At 43.2% G+C, this 21,710-nt stretch overlaps 2 protein-coding genes and 1 long non-coding RNA gene across 7 annotated transcripts; all 3 read left to right on the top strand.

The window, feature by feature from the left end:
* The first annotated feature begins 3,537 nt into the window (after positions 1-3,537).
* On the top strand, positions 3,538-6,335 carry LOC113027217 (E3 ubiquitin/ISG15 ligase TRIM25-like). Its single transcript, XM_026176838.2, has one exon. It carries the CDS (start codon positions 3,579-3,581, stop codon positions 5,163-5,165), a length of 1,587 nt encoding a protein of 528 aa, XP_026032623.1. The 5' UTR covers positions 3,538-3,578; the 3' UTR covers positions 5,166-6,335.
* A 1,018-nt stretch (positions 6,336-7,353) lies between these two features.
* On the top strand, positions 7,354-11,997 carry LOC113027218 (uncharacterized). Of its 5 annotated transcripts, none has more exons than XR_003273002.2 (6): positions 7,382-7,873; positions 9,590-10,361; positions 10,839-10,959; positions 11,209-11,317; positions 11,423-11,544; positions 11,687-11,997. It is a non-coding gene; the product is annotated as an uncharacterized LOC113027218 (long non-coding RNA). The 5 variants fall into 5 exon arrangements; XR_013910244.1 differs by having other exon boundaries at positions 7,398-7,873; positions 11,209-11,247; XR_013910246.1 differs by having other exon boundaries at positions 7,354-7,873; positions 10,834-10,959; positions 11,209-11,544.
* A 238-nt stretch (positions 11,998-12,235) lies between these two features.
* On the top strand, positions 12,236-20,151 carry dld (deltaD). Its single transcript, XM_026172502.2, has 14 exons — positions 12,236-12,392; positions 13,464-13,539; positions 13,841-13,920; positions 14,034-14,102; positions 14,640-14,709; positions 15,267-15,367; positions 15,463-15,606; positions 15,887-15,988; positions 16,128-16,318; positions 16,473-16,643; positions 17,045-17,234; positions 17,666-17,803; positions 19,093-19,182; positions 19,338-20,151. The coding sequence occupies exons 1-14, from the start codon at positions 12,354-12,356 to the stop codon at positions 19,401-19,403; spliced, it is 1,527 nt and encodes a 508-aa protein (XP_026028287.1). The 5' UTR covers positions 12,236-12,353; the 3' UTR covers positions 19,404-20,151.
* Positions 20,152-21,710: the final 1,559 nt, after the last annotated feature.

The following is a 21,710-nucleotide window of genomic DNA, read 5'->3' on the forward strand; positions in this document are numbered from 1 at the left end:
GAGACTGAGAGAAATAATAGTGCTGCATGTGGTGCAGTTAGTTTCCAAAATACTTTTTCCATGCCAGCCTAAGAAAATTTCTCTAGATCTGCCCCTGCACAGAGCTGGATTAATCGGCTGTAAGAGGAGAAGAGCTTCAACGTCATGTTCCTGAAATGAAACTGAGGGTTTATCAGACCAACAGGTGGCTGCAGACAAGTGTCTCTGTCAGTCAGAGAGACTTTCTCAGCAAAGCCTCTACAGAACAGCGGTGAGTGCAGCAGATTCAATTTAAGGATTGAAAATTCAGCAATGATGCAAAATTCAAGTTTATTATTCTGTGCTGTGTCTTGTCAAATTAAACTCTCAGTTGCTGTCAAAAGCAAAGGTGGGAAAATTATAAAAAATTAGAATTTTGTACAATTTTCAGGTATCTGTACTTGACTTGAGTGTTTTTTGATGCGTGCCATAGTCAGGGGTTCAAAGTGGGACAGTGTTTTTTGTTTGTTTGTTTTTCTGTTGACGCAAACACCGGAACAACTGCATGTGTCCATAAGTTACGGTATTTCAGCATCGAGCTAGCCCTACTGAAGAAGAGTGCACATGAGGGAATTACTTTCTTTTTAAGTGGCAGGTAATTTCAAATACAACGTTTCTATTGTAAGAAGTGTCACCTGGCAGTTTGCTGCCTTCTGTTGTGTGATTGGCAGAGGAGCTTTAAAAAGGTAGTGGGTGTGTGAGGTGAGGTCAGCTCTCCTCTGTGGGAATGATTTTCAATAAGACACTTCTGTTGTTTGATTCAGATTATTTAGTATTGTAGCTGCTCATGTTTAATTAGTCTGTTTAACATTTGTATTGTATCCCATCAGTTATAATTGTTCTTGCACAGCTCTCTTTATCCAACGTCTTTTATCACAACAGTGGTCACAAACTGTGTGGTTTTTCCGAACAGCAACACCTGGCGCTAATTGTATCTACCTTAAATACATTCCCAGAAACACACCAAACTGTAAAATACAAAAGGTGACCCCTATTTGTACACATAAGGTAACAACACAAAAAAATGGCCCCTACAGGTCCAGCTGCTGTATTTCACAGGGAGAGAAAAGAAATAGAACTAACTTCTTTCAGAGATGGAGAAAGAAGAAGAGAGGTAGATTTAAAGAGAAGGACTGCTCAGTGAGGTTTGATTAACTGGAAATTTAAAGCTTACATGTAAGTCCTCATGTTTTTAAATCAGATATTGTGTCAAGTCATGATAAATAGGTTTGTTTGCGGCCATCTGCTGCACATGCTCCACCAAGGTGTCACTATAGATCAGGGGTCCCCAATTCCAGTCCACGAGGGCCGGTGTCCTGCAGGTTTTAGATGTGTCCTTGATCCATCACAGCTGATTTAAATGGATAAATGACCTGTTCAACATGTCTTGAAGTTCTCCAGAGGCCTGGTATTGAACTAATCATGTGATTCAGGTGTGTTGACCCAGGGTGAGATCTAAAACCTGCAGGGACACTGGCCCTCGTGGACTGGGATTGGGGACCCCTGCTATAGATGATCCCATCATCCAAGTAGGCAGCAGCATATGCAGCATGCAGCCACAGCGCCCAGTGCATGAGGCGCTGGAATGTGGCCGAGGCTCTGAACAAGCCGAATGGAATTGTATTGAACTGGTACAGAGTGGAGAATGCCGTTTTTCCTTGGACTCTGCAGACAAGGGAACCTGCCAGTAGCCCTTGGTTAAATCCAGTGTCCAACTGGTCAAGGAGTTCATTGACCCGTGGCATGGGATATGCATCACAGCGTGACACTTCATTTACTTTGCAATAGTCTACACAGAACCGTGTAGACCCATCGTTCTTCACCACAAGAACGATGGGGTTACATCGACTCTTTTATTATTCCCATTCTTAGCATTTCAACCAATTCCCTTTGCCTTTTATGTTCAGGAAGCCTGTAGGGCCATGAACATGCCAGGCTGCATCTCAAAATGATTATTATTCAGCTGCTCCACCAGCCCGTCAGTTTGAGGGTGGTAGACGTTGGGCCCAGTCAATTTATTGCTCAATAACTCGCACAGATCCTTCAGTGTGCAAGACTTTAACGACGTGCCCTGGTCAGTCAATATTTCTTTCGGAATACCGACTCGGGAGATGACCTGAAACAGTGCCTGCACCACACTCTTTGCAGAAATTGCAGTGGCACTGCTCCAGGGTATTGCATTGCACAATCCACCAGAACTAATACAAAGCGATAGGCGTGTGCATTCTGAGAAAATGGCCCGATGAGGTCCATGCCGATGCGCTAAAATGGGATCTCCATTAATGGGAGTGGGTGCAAAGGTGCTTTTGGTATGGCCGGCTGGTTAACAAGTTAACATTCTGGACAGGATGCGCACCAGCAGCGCACATCTGCTTGGATTCCAAGCCAATAAAATCGGGTCATTATTCACTCCAGAGTCTTGTCATATCCCGTATGCTCTGCCATGGTGTATAGTGAGCCGCCTGGAAAATAATTTCTTGGCGGCTTTGTGACACCAACAACTGGGTGTGTTTCACAACTCACTCGATATAACCTATCTTTCCACAATACGAAGCGCAGGTAGGTCCACACGGCTTCAGGGCACACCACATGACCATCAATGTCTACCACTTGGTCGAAGGCTGAGCGTAGGGTGTCATCACGAGACTGCTCCAGTGGGAAATCTCCCATGGTGGGAATTTCCAGAGATGATGGGACCTCACTCGAAAGGCCCACCCCGGCCCAGTAGGTCCAGCATGGCCCAGCAGACAGTTCCCCCGCGACGTCGGCGGCAGACTCGGTCCCGCAGTCTGAGCCTCTCCCGCCAGTATTGGTAGTAGTGGTGGCGCCCACTCCGCCAGAGGCCACTGTCATGCCTCTGCAGTGGCCTGGAAGGTCTCCAGGAAGACCTGGGGATTGTCCCCTTCCCCCATCCTGTGCATCAGCACCGTCAGTTGAAAGGGGGTGCAGCGACACCGCAGCCCAGACCAGCTGTGAGGTGTGGTTCCTCCCCTAGGAACCACACCTCACAGCGTGAGACTCCCCAAAAGTTGATTCTGTTCATCTGGACGTTTTCAGTGGGAGAAACGTTTCGTCACTCATCCAAGTGACTGAAACCAGCCCACTGAAGGAACAATGGGCTGGGAGGTCAGTTCCTTCATCATTATTATGATGATCGTTAAAATGCAAATTCTCGTGACTATTAGTCAACAACCACTGGTCAATGGCCATGAGTCCCATTCACAGAGAGTTGGGGAACGGCTGCAATCACAGCATTGTAAGATCATGACAGATGTACCCTTAGGCCCCTCCTCGATTTAGAGATGGTCGTTCCCTGTTCGTATAAATGGCCTCCTGGACTCTGACAACAGTACTTAAACTTTTACTAGATTACTTTTTTTTAACAGTAGTATTTGTACTTCTACTTCCAAAATTAGAGGTGAATAGGAGGAAGAAAACATAACAAAGAAATCAAGTAAATTATAGCCTCCACACATTGTCTGACTTTTGTGAGCTGAATTATTGAACGATAATGCAGTTACAGTTTTTCCTTTCTCTCCATTTATCCCCCCAGTGTGGACATGTCTGCTGCCAGCTGTCTGCTGTCTGAGGACCAGTTTCTGTGCTGCATTTGTCTGGAAGTGTTCACAGATCCAGTCAGTACACCATGTGGACACAACTTCTGCAAGAACTGCATCACTCAGCACTGGAACAGCAGTCCTCTGTGTGAGTGCCCCATCTGTAAAAGGAAGTACTACACAAGACCCGAGCTCCATGTCAATACTTTCATCTCTGAGATGGCTGCTCAGTTCAAGCTGTCAGCTCAGCAGGAAGCCAGCAGCAGCAGCAGCAGCAGCACGAGGAGATCAGAGCAACAGTCTGCTAAACCAGGAGAAGTTCTCTGTGATGTTTGTACTGGGACCAAACTGAAGGCTCTGAAGTCCTGTCTGGTGTGTCTGACCTCCTACTGTGAGACTCACCTGCAGCCTCATCAGACTGTTTCAGGCCTAAAGAGACATCAGCTGATCGACCCTGTTAAGAGCCTGGAACGAAGGATATGTTCAAAACATGATAAACCGCTGGAGATGTTCTGCAAGACCGATCAGATGTGTGTCTGTGTTGTGTGCTCTGTTTCAGACCACAAGTGCCATGATGTTGTTCCTCTGAAAGAGGAATACAAAGTGAAGAAGGCAGGGCTGGTGAAGACACAGGCTGAAATTCAAGGAATGATCCTGAAGAGACTGGAGAAGATTCAAGAGGTTAAACGCTCTGTGCAGCTCAGTAAGGAAGAGGCAGACAGAGAGCTGGAGGGGGGTGTTCAGTTCTTTGTTGATTTGATGGAGTCTATAGAGAGAGGTCTGAATGAGCTGACAGAGGCGGTCAAAGAGAAGCAGAGAACAGCAGAGAAACAGGCTGCAGACGTCATCAAGGAGCTCGAGCAGGAAATCTTTGAGCTGACGAAGAGAAGCTCTGAGATGGAGCAACTCTCCAGCTCAGAAGACCACCTCCAGTTCATCCACAACTTCTCTTCTGTGAAAGCTGTTCCACCCACTAAAGACTGGACCAACACCAGTATCCATCCACCTTCATATGAAGGGATGGTGGTGAGAGCTGTGAGTCAGGTGGAGAAGAAGCTGAATGACCAGATGAAGAGTCTGTTTGAGGACGAGCTGAAGAGAGTCCAGTGGTACAGATGTTATGCCATGCTTGATCCTGATACGGTTCACCCCAGACCCCCCCAGTATAAAGGGAATGATTGTAGATGTGTGTTATCAAATCTGGGTTACTCTTCTGGAAGATTTTATTTTGAGGTCAAGGTTGACAAGTGGTCTACGTGGACTTTAGGAGTGACCAGGAAGGATAATGTGAAAGGACAAGTCCAGCTGAGTTCTAGCAACGGTTTCTGGACTTTATGTTTGTGCTCTGATGGGTATGTAGTTTCCACGGAGCCGGCAGTCCACCTGTCCCTGAGGTCGAAGCCTGTGAAGGTGGGCGTGTACGTCCACTACGACGAGGGTCTGGTCTGCTTTTATGACGTCAGCACTGCAGCTCTTATCTACTCCTTCTCTGACTGCTCCTTCACTGAGAAGCTCTACCTGTTCTTCAGTCCCTGTTCCAATGATGGTAATAACATCCACACTGGTGGGTTCGGCTGCGTAATACAATAACCAGAATGATAATGATGTGCACACCTTTTTCATATTTATCAACTTTTTCAAGATTTTGTGTCATAATCTTTTTTTATGATGTACAAGCAGTTCCTTTAAGCTCCTAAGACCCAAACTCCATCATGGCATTAATTTTGAATTTCTCTTTGCTATTTAGGTCTGTGAAGGTTCTCAGTCATCCAGGTCATCGTAGTCAAAGGAGCTTGCAAAGAAAAGCGTCTGGACTTCTTTAAGTTGCTTGAAGACGTTTCACCTCTCATCCGAGAAGCTTCTTCAGTTCTAAGGTCAAATGGTGGAGAGTCCCAGATGGGACGTCTTCAAGCAACTTAAAGAAGTCCAGACGCTTTTCTTTGCAAGCTCCTTTGACCCTTTGCTATTTAGGGTGATTGGGACCTGATGAATGTAAAATAAAGAAATACGTGATTTTTTCTTTTAGCCTGATTTTTGTTTTTGAGGAAAATGAGATCCACATATGAGGACATTTAAATTTCGATAGAACAGTTGCAGTATCACGGCCTCGTAAGTGGACATCTGGCCCTTGTAGAGCAAAATAAGGTATTTTGAATGGTAAATGGTAAATGGCCTGTATTTGTATAATTCAATTCAGTTCAGTTTTATTTATATAGCGCCAAATCACAACAAAAGTCGCCTCAAGGCACTTTACTTAGTCCCTAAGGACCCCAAAGCGCTTTACACATTCAGTCATCCACCCATTCACACACACATTCACACACTGGTGATGGCAGCTACATTGTAGCCACAGCTGCCCTGGGGTGCACTGACAGAGGCGAGGCTGCCGGACACTGGCGCCACCGGACCCTAGACGACCCAAAATGTGATGTCCACATATGTAGACACCAGATCCTAGGAAGTTAAAACTGTTTAAACATCACAGAAAAGGGAAATGTGGAAAAAATATGGATTCTTTGTGTGTGTGTGTGTGTGTGTGTGTGTGTGTGTGTGTGTGTGTGTGTGTGTGTGTGTGTGTGTGTGTGTAAATAATCGAAGCCAGAGTTTTGAATTTCTGTAGAATCTGAATCTTTGATTATTATTCTATGTTCTGTTTGGTTCTTAGTTTATTATTTACTTAATTGTCCCGTCCTGTTCATGTATATGTTGAGGTTTGTGATCTGGGAGAAGCAAATAAAAAGAATTGCTTTGTTTCAGCAACTCTTGATGAAGTTTCTTGTACTCAATAACTGCAAATAAAATGTCCTTTTGCAAGGGAAGAAGTTGTAAGGAAGTCTGTTTGCAGCACTTCTGTTCCAGCCATCACAGATAAATAAATTCAGTGGCGATCAAGAAATGGAACTGGAAGCACAAAAATGGTTAAGCTACAAACCAGAACAGAAATAACATTTACCAGCATCCACAGCATCCTCTGAACTGGCACATTACAAACACTAAAGGAAAAGCAAACTGTCAGAAACTTTGTTCCAAAGATTTTAGTGCTTTAAAATGGTTTTTATGACAAGTTTGTGTTTTTCTGAAAATGTGTACAATTAAAATTTTATAAAAGTCATGATAGTTTTATTTGACTGTTAGTTTTGATTATGTACAGTGCTGAGGAACTTTATCAGACCAAGTGTTTTTAAATCGGCCAAAAAAAAACTGTTTAAAAGAAGAAAACTGTTTGGCAAATAAACAGAATTCACATTTTTATACTAAAATCTGAGCCATCACTCACCGTACAGCCTTATCATTTTGTATAAGTAGATGGGTTCTTTGGCCAGCTGAATGACCATGAACCTAAAAGTATTTCATGTATTTAATTGTAAACATTGTTTTGTCTTTGTTGCTGTTGTGTCATTTTTCCTTTCACATATTTTCCTATAAAAGCAACGCGGTGGTGATGTCAGGAGGATTGGTTATCCACAGGAACACCACACACTTGACCATCAGTTGATCAAAAGGAAGAAGACGTTCAATGAACGCAAAGGTGTGCCAAAGACTCACAGGATTTATCTGTACAGTGAACTTGAGATGACCACCAACACTGGCATACACATTCACAGTGTGTATCAGTGTTGTTGAAGTGTGAAGATGTGGTTCAAGGGTCAATATTTACCAATAAACGTAAACAATGAATTTTCATCAAAGAATCATGTTGTCATAAAACCTTGAGATATTTGTAAGGAGAAAGGATTTCTTCATGTTTTGAGGACGTGCTGAAGACTGAAGTGACAACACGTTCTCACTCCCAACTCGTCAAACGTGTGACGCATGGTCAGGCTCCCTCTGCTTCACTTATGGACGCGCAGGGTACCCCTCTGCGTCGGGAATTGACGTGAAGGGTCCTCCGATTGAAGAGATTGCCGCGGAAGTGCCTGTTGTCGGTATATTTAGACATTTTCCAAATCACATTGTAGTGACGTATACAGAACACAATAAATTATATAATGTAAACAACTACCTGAAAAACAGGTAGAACGATACTTTTGTATGGTTTATTGCATTTATGGAGGGAGTGGTGTATGCTGGGTAATGGCACAGCTAGCTACTGGGTGACTTTATTCACCCGCTTCGGCTGTTATCAGTCCATACAATGGGCGTTATTAGCACAAATCAGTCCCATAGATATGGGCCATCTCCTGCTAGATTGTTCAGAAGGTTGTTCTCATCCATCCAGGTGGAGGATCACTAACAGGAGCGTGGAAGACTCCAGAATCCACTCTGGCTGGAATCCGGTGGATATGCAGTGTGTACAGGTAAGACCATTTACACGGACAGCATTTATAGAATGACTATTAAAAGTCAGCGAGTGTCAGTAATGTTAATGTGGTTATGTTAGTAATACACCGAGTGCTAATATAACAGCTTTAAGATGCATTTGTAGATGTTATTACGTGTTTTACCGTCTTTATGGTGCTAGCTTAAAGTTACGGTGTAAACGTTAGCTTATATTGGAGTAAAGCTGTTACTGTTTAAACGATGTTAGCACAGAAATATTAGCTTCTGTCATGACTGATGAAGTTACTAGTTGATAAAGTTTCCAGTAAAGTGTTTAATCGCAGCCACAGATTGACAGCAAATATCTCGATTAGCTTCAGTGCATCTGTAATAAATATGTGCAAGTTTCAGTGCTTCGTTTAAACTGTATGATACTTATACTGACCCAGGGTCAGTGTAAAATACAATCCTAGCTGTGTGAACAAAGCCTGGCTTCTTTAGTCCTGCATGACAAACCTCAGGATGCAGGCTATTATTACTCTTTCCTGCTGGCACACCTGTCACACCTGAGAGTCAGCTAGAAACGTACAGTGACGTGGACATCATGCAAAGACTGCCAGACTCTGTAATACTGCAAATGATCAGTGACTCAGGTTAACACTAAACTTTAAACGGCACCTCTGTGTCTCTGTGTGCTGAACATTTAGGATTGAGTCAGGCTGCATCAGCTGAAGCTGTTATTTGTATATATCAGTATTTTTTATTCAGGTGTGGGGAAAATACGTAAGACTGCAGTGAAGCGATGCACCAGATTAATCCCTGGCCAAAGGTATCGTACTTAAATCAGACTACTGATCCAGCCACATCAGCCTTTTGTGAGGTCTGTTTAAAGTAGACTTAAAGTGAACTGCAGGTTCCTGAGAGGTGGACTGTGAGCACAGAAACACATGTTCATACATACAGCTGCAGCAAACGTACATTAATTTTAAATAGATTTGTTACTCTCGTGTCTGTCTCTGTGTTAGTCCTCTGACAGACTGGTGACCTGTCCAGGTGTGCTCTACCTATGACTACTGGGACAGGCTCTAGCCTCTGTAATAGAAATTTTCTGTTATTCTCATTTAAAGTATTTAAGTGCTTATGCATATGCTTAGTTGTGACACTGTTACTGTTCAGTGAAATTTTCTAAAACTAGATGAACTTACTTCAGCGTCAGCAGTTTGAGAAAACAACTCCCTTTACAGGTGCTGATAAGGCCACAAAACAGCATAACCATTGATCCGTTGAAGTGTGGTACGATCCGTTTGTAACTTCCTCCCTCTTCCTTGGAATGCATAAAGGAGTAGGAGCACCACTTCTGTGGCAGCGCTGACATGACTGAACTGTGATGTTTGATGTGTGTTGGCGCAGTAATAAATAGCTTGATCACAGCTCTTTCTGTGTTGCAGACTTTATTTAAAAAATTCCACGACACCTCCCACCCTCCCACTGTGAACCTGAATTGAATATTCAGAAGACATTTCTTTAAATAGTTCTACAAATCGGAGCTGTTGGTGTGTCCTTGGATTGTGTGGTAATAATATTAGAGCCTGCAATCTTTCTTACTGAATCTCTACTATGAGTCATGTTACCTGAGATTAATTCTATGTTTACCTGTCAGCCTGGACGAATGTGCTGTGTGAAGGAAATTAAATTAAATCAGATCTGAACTGCTGCTACTTTTTGTTATTTTAATTCTCTTCTCTGTTTTCCAGAACAGTTCTCCACAGTCGCTGTCCACATGGGTCAGTGGGACCAAGAAGCACTCTGCTAATGTGTGGACTCTGACCAGCAACATCCAGCAAGACCCAGACAGCGTTTTCTCTCTCCCAGCTGGAGTTTTTGTTTGTCTGTGACTGGAGAGTCAGATTTTTGTTGAGCTTCACACTTGCAGACCTAAGTCAGTTTGCAGAGATCCCTCCCACCCTGGTTTTTATGTGCTAGATTTCTTATCTGAAACAGTAATATTTCAGTGACTGCTGCTTATACCACAGGTTAATACACGCTACTGATCCCTGATGGGAGAATCATCAATTTTGGCAGCAAAGAAGCCTGGTGGATGTTTGTTTACAGTCTGATGATGGGACATCATGCTCTGCATCGTCAAAGTTTGCCTCCTCATTATTATTCATACCCAGTAATGTGAAGTATGCTTATATCTACTATAACTGAACCAACCTGGTGCTCTTCATTTATGGAGGCTGTTGAGTCTGAATGTTGGATGTTGTGTATCTCGTGTTCTCTGGGCTTTGTTGCCCTCAGTGTTTTCGCAGGATCAGAAAACAAAACCAGGAGGCGCGTAAATGTTTCTTCTCCATGATGTTTCTTCAAATGTTTCTTCTGGATGATGATAAGACTGTGACACGGGATGCCACCTTTGGTCTTGTGATGAAGCAAAGCTCAGGAAGAAGTGGGATTAAATGGTACCCACATGTGTGCTGCTGAGAAGGATGTACAGGGGCACCTGCAGCCAAATCCAAGCCTCAGGTTAGTTGTAGTTGCAGAACCCTATAGGACTGAGACAGCTGAGGCATCAAATGTTTGATTAAACGGATGAAAAAGAGAAGTTTCTTCCCTATAATTATCACTTCTTAAAATCTGTAGCAACTTCAAGTCTGTCAGCATGCTGAGCATGCTCAGAATGTGACAATATATTTTTGTTCAATATTTAATTTCTTTTAGTTGCAATTGTTAAATGAAAAAAAAATATATCCTTATAATTTAGCAAACTAATTTATCAAAAAATATATACATATATCTGTATTAGTTTTAATAAATTAATTTGACACCTGTATTGAAAATACCATATTGTATTCATACAGAATCAGTTTGGTATCATTGTTTGTCTGATTGCTGAAACTAAGAGCTACTTTGATCTGTTTAGATCTAAAGTATCCAAAGTTGAGCTCTGATGTTTCTTCACCCCTGTGTGTGATATGTGATTCCTACATGCTGGCAGAGCAGCAGTTTGTGCTCACAGATGGTGACGGTGTGGAGAGATGGTGGTGTTTCCTCAGAAGAACCAGCAGAGTCACTCGCTGACTGATGCTCATCTGCGCTGCACAGAGGAAATCAACTGACCGAGGTTTGTCCAGTGACGTGTTATGAATGTATATTTGTTTTATGCTTACAGATGTGTTTTTCTTGACAGAGGCTCTGCAGAGGTTAGACAAAGCAGAGAAAACGTGCTTTACATTTTACTGTGATTTATTGAGATATTTGTTGCCTGATGTTCAGCAGGAATGAAGAAATAGAATCAAAGGGAGATGTTTTTGATGTTTTTGTAATGATGTAAGTAAATCTTCAATATTATTTATTTGCTTGGTTATATTAGGAGTGTTTCTGAGTGAGGGGGAGAGGAGTCATCATCCAGGTAAAGTGACGTAGATCAGTGGATACACTTGTCTCCCCTTTAAAGGAGACGATCCAAGTCATCCTTAAATGTTAGTGCTTTCAAATACACAAACATTTTTAAAGGACAAAAATGAACATCCAACTTTGACTGTAACACAAAATAAATCTTTGCATGTGTGTTTTCAAACTCTCAGATGGGCAGCATATCAGTCTTGGACTGTCTAACCTGCCGGAGCAGCACTGAATGACCACCACACATGAGCATGTTCCTGCAACATTCAGCATCTGATCCTTCATCTGTGTGCTTCTGCTTTTGGTAAGTACAGTTACCCAACTCCAGTAACTCTAAACACATGCCATCCATTTCTGACGGCCTGGTTACTTCCTGTCAGTTACTTTAGAAACCATGTGGTCACCTGACCTAACACTGTTTCTTCTTCTTCCCCTTAATGTTCAAGTGTCACATGTCAAACAGCTGGAGAGGAAACTACACCAGCGTACTGGGATGTTTCACCAACACGTGCCAGATGCTGTTCCTTCATGGTGACATCACCAGAGACAGCCCCGCCCACCTCAGGACCTCGCCATTGATCATGATGATTATAATGATGACAGCAAGCGGAACTAAGACTGTAAAAATCCACGACCAGAATGTTTCTTTCTAATTATTAATGAATACTGAGAGCCTCTTTCTGTGTTTTGTATGTTTTGGGGTTGTTGTTTTTTTTTACCTCATTTGTTACTAATAAAGTTCACCAAGTTCAAGGTTCTTTATTTGTCACATGCATAGTTATACAAGTATAACACACAGTGAAATGTAGCCTGACACGCTCCTCGACATGTGCAAAAACATTGGGGGGGGGGGGTGTAGAGGAAGTGTGTGTGTGTGTGTGTGTGTGTATATATATATATATATATATATATATATATATATATATATATATATAAACATTTTGCTTTTAAAAATAACATTTGTTTACCCGTCGCAAATTTTGATGTGATGCGTAATAGATGCGACCCGGAGGAGTTTTCGGTTTGGACCCATACTGCGCTTGCGCAATGATAGGAGTCCTTGGCTGCTCGGCCTGCTGTAGGTTACGGATCCAGTGAGAGTGCACCGACAGAATGCAGAGCTGGACACAGTTATACCGCTCCCTGGCCACAGTAAGCAGTCATATTATTTTCGCGATAACCAGTATGCGAAATCCGGATGTGTCGTAAACTGTCCTGCGTGCTGCAGATCTAGAGGATAGGGGAAATTTTAGACCTGCGGCCCGCACCTGGCTAGCTACTCGGCTAACAGCAGAAGGCGAACCAGACTGCACTGGAAAAGACATGCAATTTGGAGTTGTTGTGGTTATCGATGTCTAAACACGTTGCTTGGTTTTCAGTTGATGTTTTTCCTATTCATATACCTTTTTCATTTTAATTCGGCATGAGTTAGACTAACAACCTTCCCCACTTTTAAACTAAATCACGACTTTTCTGGTTAAATATTGTCGCAGTATTTTGAAGTAAAACCTGCAATGAAAAGAAGCGTGATATTTGTATTCTGCTAATATTAAAGGGGCTTAAATCACACAAAGCTAGAAGAAAAGCATCTAGGTTCTATGACTTTACAGTTGACATTTCCCACTCTGGTGTCGTGTTAGCTCGCTTAGCTGTTTAGCAGCGGTTGCCTAACTCATAATTTATGTCGTAAGCTCAGCTGTTGTCTCACAGCTTCACGGCGAGCATCAAATTATTCCGAATTGTTTCGGGGCTTTTAGAAGCTTTGTGACTCTATGACACTTAAATTGTAGTTATTTGCTAACTTGGTAGTCTGCTAGAGGGGAAAGTTTCAGAGTTGCTGGTGGACAGGCTGAGGGTGTCCTTGCTGAGAGCTGGCACTGCAACAGCAAACCAGCTGAATGTGGTACAATTCCATGAAAACAAGTGCATGAGTCTAAATATTAAACTAAATATGAAAATTCAAATGTTAGTTTAGTAGTTGAGTTTGCTCCTTCGTGACTCACTAGGCTTCAGTATCTTAGTATGCAGCTTTAAAAGGAAATAGTAGTGACGTAAATAGAAATTATTAAGCAGCAGATTACGGAAGTGAGAGAAGCCACTGAAGACAGATGCTTTTAGTTTGCAAAGTTGGCTTGTGATGCACTATAACATTGTTTTGTGTTGCATTGCCTAGTTGTATTGTGCATGCGTATTTTCTAACTGTGCATTTCGTTTGCTTCACAGCGGAGCCACCACCTGCCCTGCAAAGTGCACGGAGCTGCAGCGCTGTCTGTTCGTACCTACGCTGACAAAGCAGCAAGTACGATTGTGCTGTAAATCTTATCATAGGACTTTATTTGTGGCACAGTGTTTACTGAACTTTAGCCACATGTTTGTGCGGTTTGATCTCTGATGTTTGTATCAAAGCAGTCTCATAATTCAGACTTGCAGAGAGTCTCGGGTGCTGGATTTGGGTGGGGATAGGACTTCATGGGCTATGTAAAGAGGGGTGGTAGAGAGCTTGCATTAAAATGTTCATTTACATACACCAGACCATAATCATGTAGTTTTCTCTGGTGGTGTAAAGTCATGCTAAAAGCTGCTGTGTTGCCTCTCTGCAGTTGATGCAGACGTCACAGTGGTGGGCTCCGGTCCAGGAGGCTATGTCGCTGCAATCAAAGCTGCACAGCTCGGCTTTAAGGTAACCCACCTGCTCGACAGATATCCTGCTGTCTAAATCCCACAGATGGTCACAAGTGGAAGTTTTTGGTGAATAATGTATCCCCCGTCTCTACATTTGTTATTTTTGGACAGACAGTGTGTGTCGAGAAAAATCTCACACTCGGCGGGACTTGTCTCAATGTCGGCTGCATCCCCTCGAAGGTAACAAACTGCTTTTAATCACCACAAATTCACAGGTTTGTTTGTAAGAGGTTTGATCAGTATGATCATTTTACAGGAAGGAGATACCAAGGATGTTTTTATCTTGGGTTTGGTTTCTCTTTCAGAACTTGTACACCTTTCGTATAAAAGTAATCCAGTGATGGTTTTCTATCCATAGATATATTATAAAGGGCAAATGCTTCCATGGAGCACATTTGAGTAGTAGAGCCAAAAATTTTGCCAGAAAGAATAGCAGCACATACCGGTAGCATCTTTTTATTGTCTTGATGAATTCAAAAATAAGCCAATACTTTTGGATTTATCCAAGCAGAGTGGGAAAAACATTTTCCACTTCATAATAAGGTCTAAATTTCACAGAGAGAGGAAAGCAGAACAAACTTCACCTAAAAATAACTTTTCAGTTTGGTGATGAGCACTGAACGTAAGATTGATTAAACTATATTGAATCCGTAAAATGATGCAAACGTGTATAAAGTCATTCCTCCAGCTGAATAAGCTGCTGTTTTGTTTCTGCAGGCTCTGCTGAACAACTCCTACTTGTACCACTTGGCTCATGGGAAGGACTTTGAAAGCAGAGGCATCGAAAGTAAGAATCACCATCAGGCTTTAAAGAGACGTTTTGTACATTTTGTGTAGTTCACTGATCCTTAAAGGGGGGTCATTTCCAGTTATGTGTTGTAATTTTGAGCTCTAGTAGAGCTTTGCATGATTCAAAGTTCAAAATAATCCTTCTTTATGTCATAGAGGTTTTTGTGCTGCCCCTCAGTTAATCCTGTCAGAAACAAGCTGTTAGCTCCCCTCGCTTTAAGCCAACCAACCCTCTTATGATTGGTTTGACCAGCAGTACATGCTCTGTGTGCCTGAAATGACTACAGTAGAGAAATCCATTGTCTTTAAACCTTTCAAGTAGATTTTTTTTATAGCCAAGATTACACTGAAGGTCATTATTTGCAGCATTAGCCATATTTAATATAAGCATATACGTTATTATAACACTTGTGTCTGTATTCCTTAGTACTGGATACTGATGGCACAGAATGTGTGTTTTCGACAATACGCTTTAATTGAATATAACTTGTTTTTCCATCGGTTTCTTAGTTTGACATTTGTGACCCCATTGACAATAAAGTCTTTGTCTTTCAGTTTCAGGCATCTCGTTGAACCTGGAGAAGATGATGGCTCAGAAGAGTGGGGCGGTCAAAGCGTTGACTGGAGGAATCGCACATTTATTCAAACAGAACAAAGTCAGTCTTCCCTCTCTGCATTAGTGCTGGTTTACACAGATGCTACATCTGAACCACTTTTAACAGTGTCTGTGGTGTGACATCACTCCCCACAGGTTACTCACGTTAATGGTTTTGGAAGGTTAACCGGGAAGAACCAAGTGACCGCCACAACAGCTGATGGTACAGAGCAGGTCATCAACACCAAGAACATCCTCATCGCCACAGGCTCAGAGGTCACGCCCTTTCCAGGCATCCAGGTATGAGAATTTGTGACCTGTTCATACTTCATTTCACTAGTTGCAGGTTTTTTGCTTGTTGTATTTACCAAAGGGGGTGGAGGAGGCGAGGAAGGGACATGAAGAGAGGAGTCAGTGCTGCAGGTGTCTAACAAAAGGCGTCCTCGTCTCAAGAGCCTTATCATATCTCACACATGTCACCCTCCTTTCACCACTCCATAAGAACTCACATGCACTTGATTTTTAAAAGATAATTCTGGGTTGATTTTTAAAAGAAGTGTGTTCAAATATGTTTCTTTAGATTGATGAGGAGACCATCGTGTCATCGACAGGAGCTCTTTCCCTGAAGAAAGTACCAGAGGAGCTGATTGTGATCGGAGCTGGAGTCATCGGGGTGGAGCTGGTCAGCATCACTACAGACTGATTCACCCACAAACACATGATTATGTCGACTACATCGGCAACATTTCCTGCCTCAGCTCTGTTTCTTTAGAAAGGAGAGTTGCACTTGTCAGACGTGTGTTTGTCCTGCCATCCTGCAGGGGTCAGTGTGGCAGCGTCTGGGTGCCAAGGTCACAGCGGTGGAGTTCCTGGGCCACGTGGGTGGTATGGGCATCGACATGGAGATCTCCAAGAACTTCCAGCGCATCCTGCAGAAGCAGGGCCTCAAGTTCAAGCTCGGCACCAAAGTCATGGGAGCAACCAAGAGGCCCGATGGCAAGATCGATGTGGCGTGAGTGGAAAAACCAGACTCAGACTTTCAGGACTCTCTTTGATGCATTTTCTTTTGGGCTGTTTTACACCCATGTGCTATCTAAACTCATGAAATTTGAAATATGGCTGGGGAGCTTTGTCATGTAACCACGTGGGTATTATGTGTGTTTCAGGGTGGAGGCGGCAGCTGGAGGGAAGAGCGAGACTCTGACATGTGACGTGCTGCTGGTCTGCATCGGCAGACGACCTTTCACCCAGAACCTGGGCCTAGACACTGTCGGCATCGAGCTGGACAACAGGGGTCGCATCCCCGTCAACAACCGCTTCCAGACCAAAGTCCCCAGGTACCACCGAGCTCATGCTGCCAAAATTAAGCTAAAATGAAGTGATTGAATCTCTGAAAGCAGACTTACCAATTTGGTGCATCCTCACCAGTTTACCCCTGCTAAAATTTTGTCCAAGTTTAAAAATATCAAAATCTCTAAAAATAGTAAGCACAAATAGATTAGTGTAACAGTGGTGTAACAGGAGAAATAAAGTAACAAGTCTGTTACGAAAAGGCCTTTGATCGCGTCACTGGGATGCTCTGTTGCTCTGTAAGAGAACCTCTATGTATTTATGTAGCTGCTGAATTCCTGGGTCAGTAAATGACCCAGACCAAAAAAATAAATTATATGTATCACTCCTTGCAAAACACGGCTCAGTGACATTTGTTCCCTCTTTGCTTCTTCCTCTCCTCTTTTAGCGTTTATGCAATCGGTGACGTGGTTGCCGGGCCGATGTTGGCCCACAAGGCCGAGGACGAGGGCATCATCTGCGTGGAGGGCATGGCGGGCGGCGCTGTGCACATCGACTATAACTGCGTCCCTTCAGTCATCTACACGCACCCCGAGGTGGCCTGGGTGGGCAAGAGCGAGGAGCAGCTCAAAGAGGAGGTGAAAGTTGGGAAGGTGTTTGCTTCCAGCACGATGGATAGCCAGCTCTCTGGGTGCAGCGTTGTTCTTCTAGGGCAACTGAAGGAAATGTCACTAAATCATTGTAGCAGAGATCATGCACAAAGTAGCCATGCAGCTTAAAGTGCTTTAAATGTAAATATGTGTCTCTGTTAAAACTAAGCTGCTTCAGACATTGACATCGGCCACCTGGTGGTGATATTTCCCAACATTTCAATCCAGATCCAAGCCAAAAGAAGGGTTTCATCCTGATTGTTTGTGCTTATTTATATTGTACAAGTGACAAACACAAACGTGACAGCCATGAAGCGTCCCATAACTTGGGGAAAAATGTGTGAAAAGTGCAACATTTAAAACTAATATTTCTGTGTCATTTCACTTCAGTCTGAGTCCTCCTCTCTTCTCCTCTACAGGGTGTCCCGTTTAAAGTGGGCAAATTCCCCTTTGCAGCCAACAGCCGAGCCAAAACCAACGCCGACACCGACGGCCTGGTGAAGATCCTCAGCCACAAGGAGACTGACAGGATGCTGGGAGCTCACATCCTCGGATCTGTAAGAGTTCATCAGCCTCCTTTGGACCCGTGTTAGCCTTAAATGTAAAAACATCTGTGTGGGTGGACTGGGTGTTAATGGGCTCAGACTGTCTTTGTAGAGGATCATCTACCCAATCAAATAGACATTGAGCACGTGGGAGGATGATGATGATGGGAATCGAGTGTTTACAGCTTTGGAGTGTTTATGTAGAATATCAGCCTCCTATGAAAATGGAAGTTAACGGTTTGTGTGTCTGTCTCATTACTGCATCTGTCCTAATAAACACTAATCCCAGACAGACACATGCGAGTGCTGTAAAACCATCAGGCTGGCTCTCGATGAACACACTTCCCCGTTAATGACCTTTAACTGTGTCAAGGATGAGACATCCATGTTTGTACCGCTCAGATTAGACTTACAGTAACTCTGAGGCGACAATAAAGCAGATATTTGTCAGTGCAAAGATCCGAGGAGTGCAGGTGGACTGACTGACATTCATGGTGACCCTGTTCCATGGAGTGTCCGGATCTGTGTTAACATCTCTGTCAGTCCTTTATGACAGCGGTCCCCAACCCCCGGGCCTGGGACCGGTACCGGTCCGTGAGTCGTTTGGTACCGGGCCGCGAGAGTTGAGGCTCAGGTGTGAAATGTCTGGTTTTCAGGGTTTTTATCGGTTTTCAGCGTTATTTTGTTATGGTTTTTATCGTTAACTTGGTTTTCCTGGGTCTTTTCACGTGTGTTATGAATAAATTTTCTTTTTTTCGGTACCGGTACTAGTTTTATTTTGTTGTATTTATCCGCGACACCTTAAAGGCCGGTCCATGAAAATATTGTCGGGCATAAACTGGTCCGTGGCGCAAAAAAGGTTGGGGACTGCTGCTTTATGAGACCAGAAACGTCTTAGTGGAACACAGCTTTCCTTAAAGCTCTCAGTTACATGCACAATTACGTTTTTGTTTCATGTTTCTGAATGCGTCTCAAACTCCCCCCTTAAATTTGCTGGACAGTCTTAGACAGAAGATTGGTCCAGTGAACCCATGTGTAAAAAAAATAAAATAAAAAAATGGACATGATCCCGATCAAGGGACTGTTTTTTTTCTCAGGCAGTCATTACCTTTCCATCACAGGGATAAGTGCCTGAATTAAGTGGCCAAGTTTGCTACTGTGTTTGTCTTGCTGCGCATTTGATTGTAATTACCTGACAAGTAAAATTGCTTGCTGGAAAGTTAATTGTTGTAACAGACCATGTGAAGCTGTTGCTGTTTACAGACCTGCTAAACCAGACGCTGCTGTGTGTTTCTCTGCAGGGCGCAGGAGAGATGATCAACGAAGCTGCTTTGGCCATGGAGTACGGCGCCTCCTGCGAGGACGTCGCCAGAGTCTGCCACGCCCATCCGGTGCGTTCTCTTTATCACACACGACACAGCATAGTGCACATGCACAGTTCTTAGTTTATCTTGTAGTAAAGATATGAGAAATGACATGACAAATGATAAGTCCTGTTGCACCGTGAGTTCTTTCAAACGCCTTCCTCTTCGTCCTTCTCCTGCAGACTGTGTCCGAGGCGTTCAGAGAAGCCAACTTGGCCGCCTCCTTCGGCAAAGCCATCAACTTCTGAGCCGCCAGCCGCTGTCGCACCTTCAGCGGACATGACAGCGGAGAAACAGAAAAGCTGCGTGTCTGCTTCAAAAACCTTCTGACTTTGAACCACCTGGGATCCTCGGTGTTCATCCAGACTGTACCAGTTTAGCTCTAACGTTATTTAAATGTTCAATAAAATCATAAACGGGTGGTTTGGTGGGTAAATAAACACTGACTGCTGTCAGGCTTTTTGTTTTCCACACGTAGTTTAAAAGCTCTCAGCAGAGCATTATGCACTCATTTGCAGGTCAGAGAGAGATATGAATATTATTTTGGCTGTTTTGTTTGTGCAAGGAGACGGGGATGTCTGTTGTTTTACAGCATGGAGGAATTTAACACATCTGATGGGTAATCAGAGCAGGAAACTGGAGCTGCTCGAAGATTCACATCTGCATGTTTTCAATTTTAAGATGGATTTCTGGCTCATCTCAAATCGGTGACTTCATAGCCGGTGTGGTGGTGGTTAAGTTTATATTTCTTTCATGTTCACTCCGACTGATGTCACAGATTTGTGCAGAAACAGATGTGTGATAAGAATGAATGTGGCTCAGCTGCTGCTTCCTGTGTAACTAAAGTACTGAAGGACTCTTAGGTCAACATCAGCTCACATTTGGAGGGGAGCTGTTGATAGTTGCCGGGTGACTGTTTCCTACTCAAATTACTCTGCTGTGATTCGTTCTGGCCTGTATCTCACCATCTCAACCAATAAAGGCAGTTAAATCAGACACTGCTGTGTAGCTTCATGTGCCGACATTATTTTTGAAGTAACTTTCAGTGCAGATAGCAGCTCTTACACTGGATGATGTAGATGGGCAGTGTGAAACTAAATTGGGGGGGGGGGGATAAAATTTAAACTTTATGTAGTGCATTTGGAAACTGATCTGCAACAGGACCATGAAGTTAAACTGAGAGATGCATCTGGCCCTTCAGCTGATGCATCTAGCCTCATCAGAAATGACATCAGTGGCTGTCAAGGCGTTTTTAAAGAAGTGTGACGGGGTGCACAGGCTGAGGTATGCCAAAGTACACATGAACCAGACTGAAAATCAGTGGCAGAAGATCTGATGAGTGATGGATCCAAATCACTGGAGGACAGAGTCTACAGCCATGTGTAAAAGATCAAGGTGCTGTTATGATTTGGGACAGCATTTCAGCCAGTGACATAAATGGACTGATTCTGATATAGCACTTTTCTACTCTCCTAGAGTACTCAAAGCGCTCTATGCTACATTCACCCAATCATTTTCTTATAAACTGAGTGCTTCCTAACTATATTCATACTCCCATGGATGCAACTTGGGATTATTATATTGCCCAAGGATTCTTGGCATGTAGACTGGAGGAGCCTGCTCACCTTCAGATCAGGTGACTGGCTCTACCTCCTGAGCTACAGCCACCCCAAATGTTGGAGATCTTTTTAAAATTTATTGAATTATGCACCCAGAAAAGTACCATCAAATTTTGATAGACCATGGAATCCCATCATTTTTCAGCATGACAATGATCCCAAACAGCATTAAAAGCAGTAAAAGTACCCACCCAAATCACCCTGGGTAACATGCTGAATGAAATGATTAGTTCATTACCAGGCCTCTGGAAACCTCAAGACATGTTGAGGAGGTCATTTAGCCATTTAAATCAGCTGTGTTGGATCAAGGACACATCTCAAACCTGCAGGACACCGGCCCTTGAGGCCTGGAGTTTCCCACCCCTGGATAGAAAAACACAGTGGGACACTATCAGGCATGGATCGGCCTCCTCAGAGCCCAACATTATTAAAGCAGTGGGGAATCATCCTGACAGACAACCAAATACAGCCAACATCTTTCAACAAGCCTGGAGAAATATTCCTGAACAGAAAGCCGCCTAAGAGAGTTCAGGTTGTACTGAAGGATAAAGGTATTGACTTTCAAGCTCATTGGAACTGTACACAGAAAGGAAGCGTGGCTCAAGCCTGCGGCACGGTTATGTTAAAAAAGAGTTTTAGGAAGGTAAGATCTCAGTCTTCTTCAGTCTTCTTCATTTGTCCATGTTCGACAAGCATTTCTTTGTCTATGGTTCACTGACATCATCTACATTACCGGTATATTGAACAGCAACTCAAAAATGTAAAATTAAAGGTAAAGTAATAATTCTGACGCAGGTGCAGCTGATAAGTGGATCGTGTGACGAGCAGAAAGTGTGATGACTCTAAATAGCCTCCTGTTAACATTTAAAACTCAAGACATAGACTGTATGTACTGTAGCAAGAGTGGTTATTATGGTTAAAGTTGAAATGTCAAAG

Source organism: Astatotilapia calliptera, chromosome 7 (assembly GCF_964374335.1).
Source record: "Astatotilapia calliptera chromosome 7, fAstCal68.1, whole genome shotgun sequence".
NCBI lineage: Eukaryota > Metazoa > Chordata > Actinopteri > Cichliformes > Cichlidae > Astatotilapia > Astatotilapia calliptera.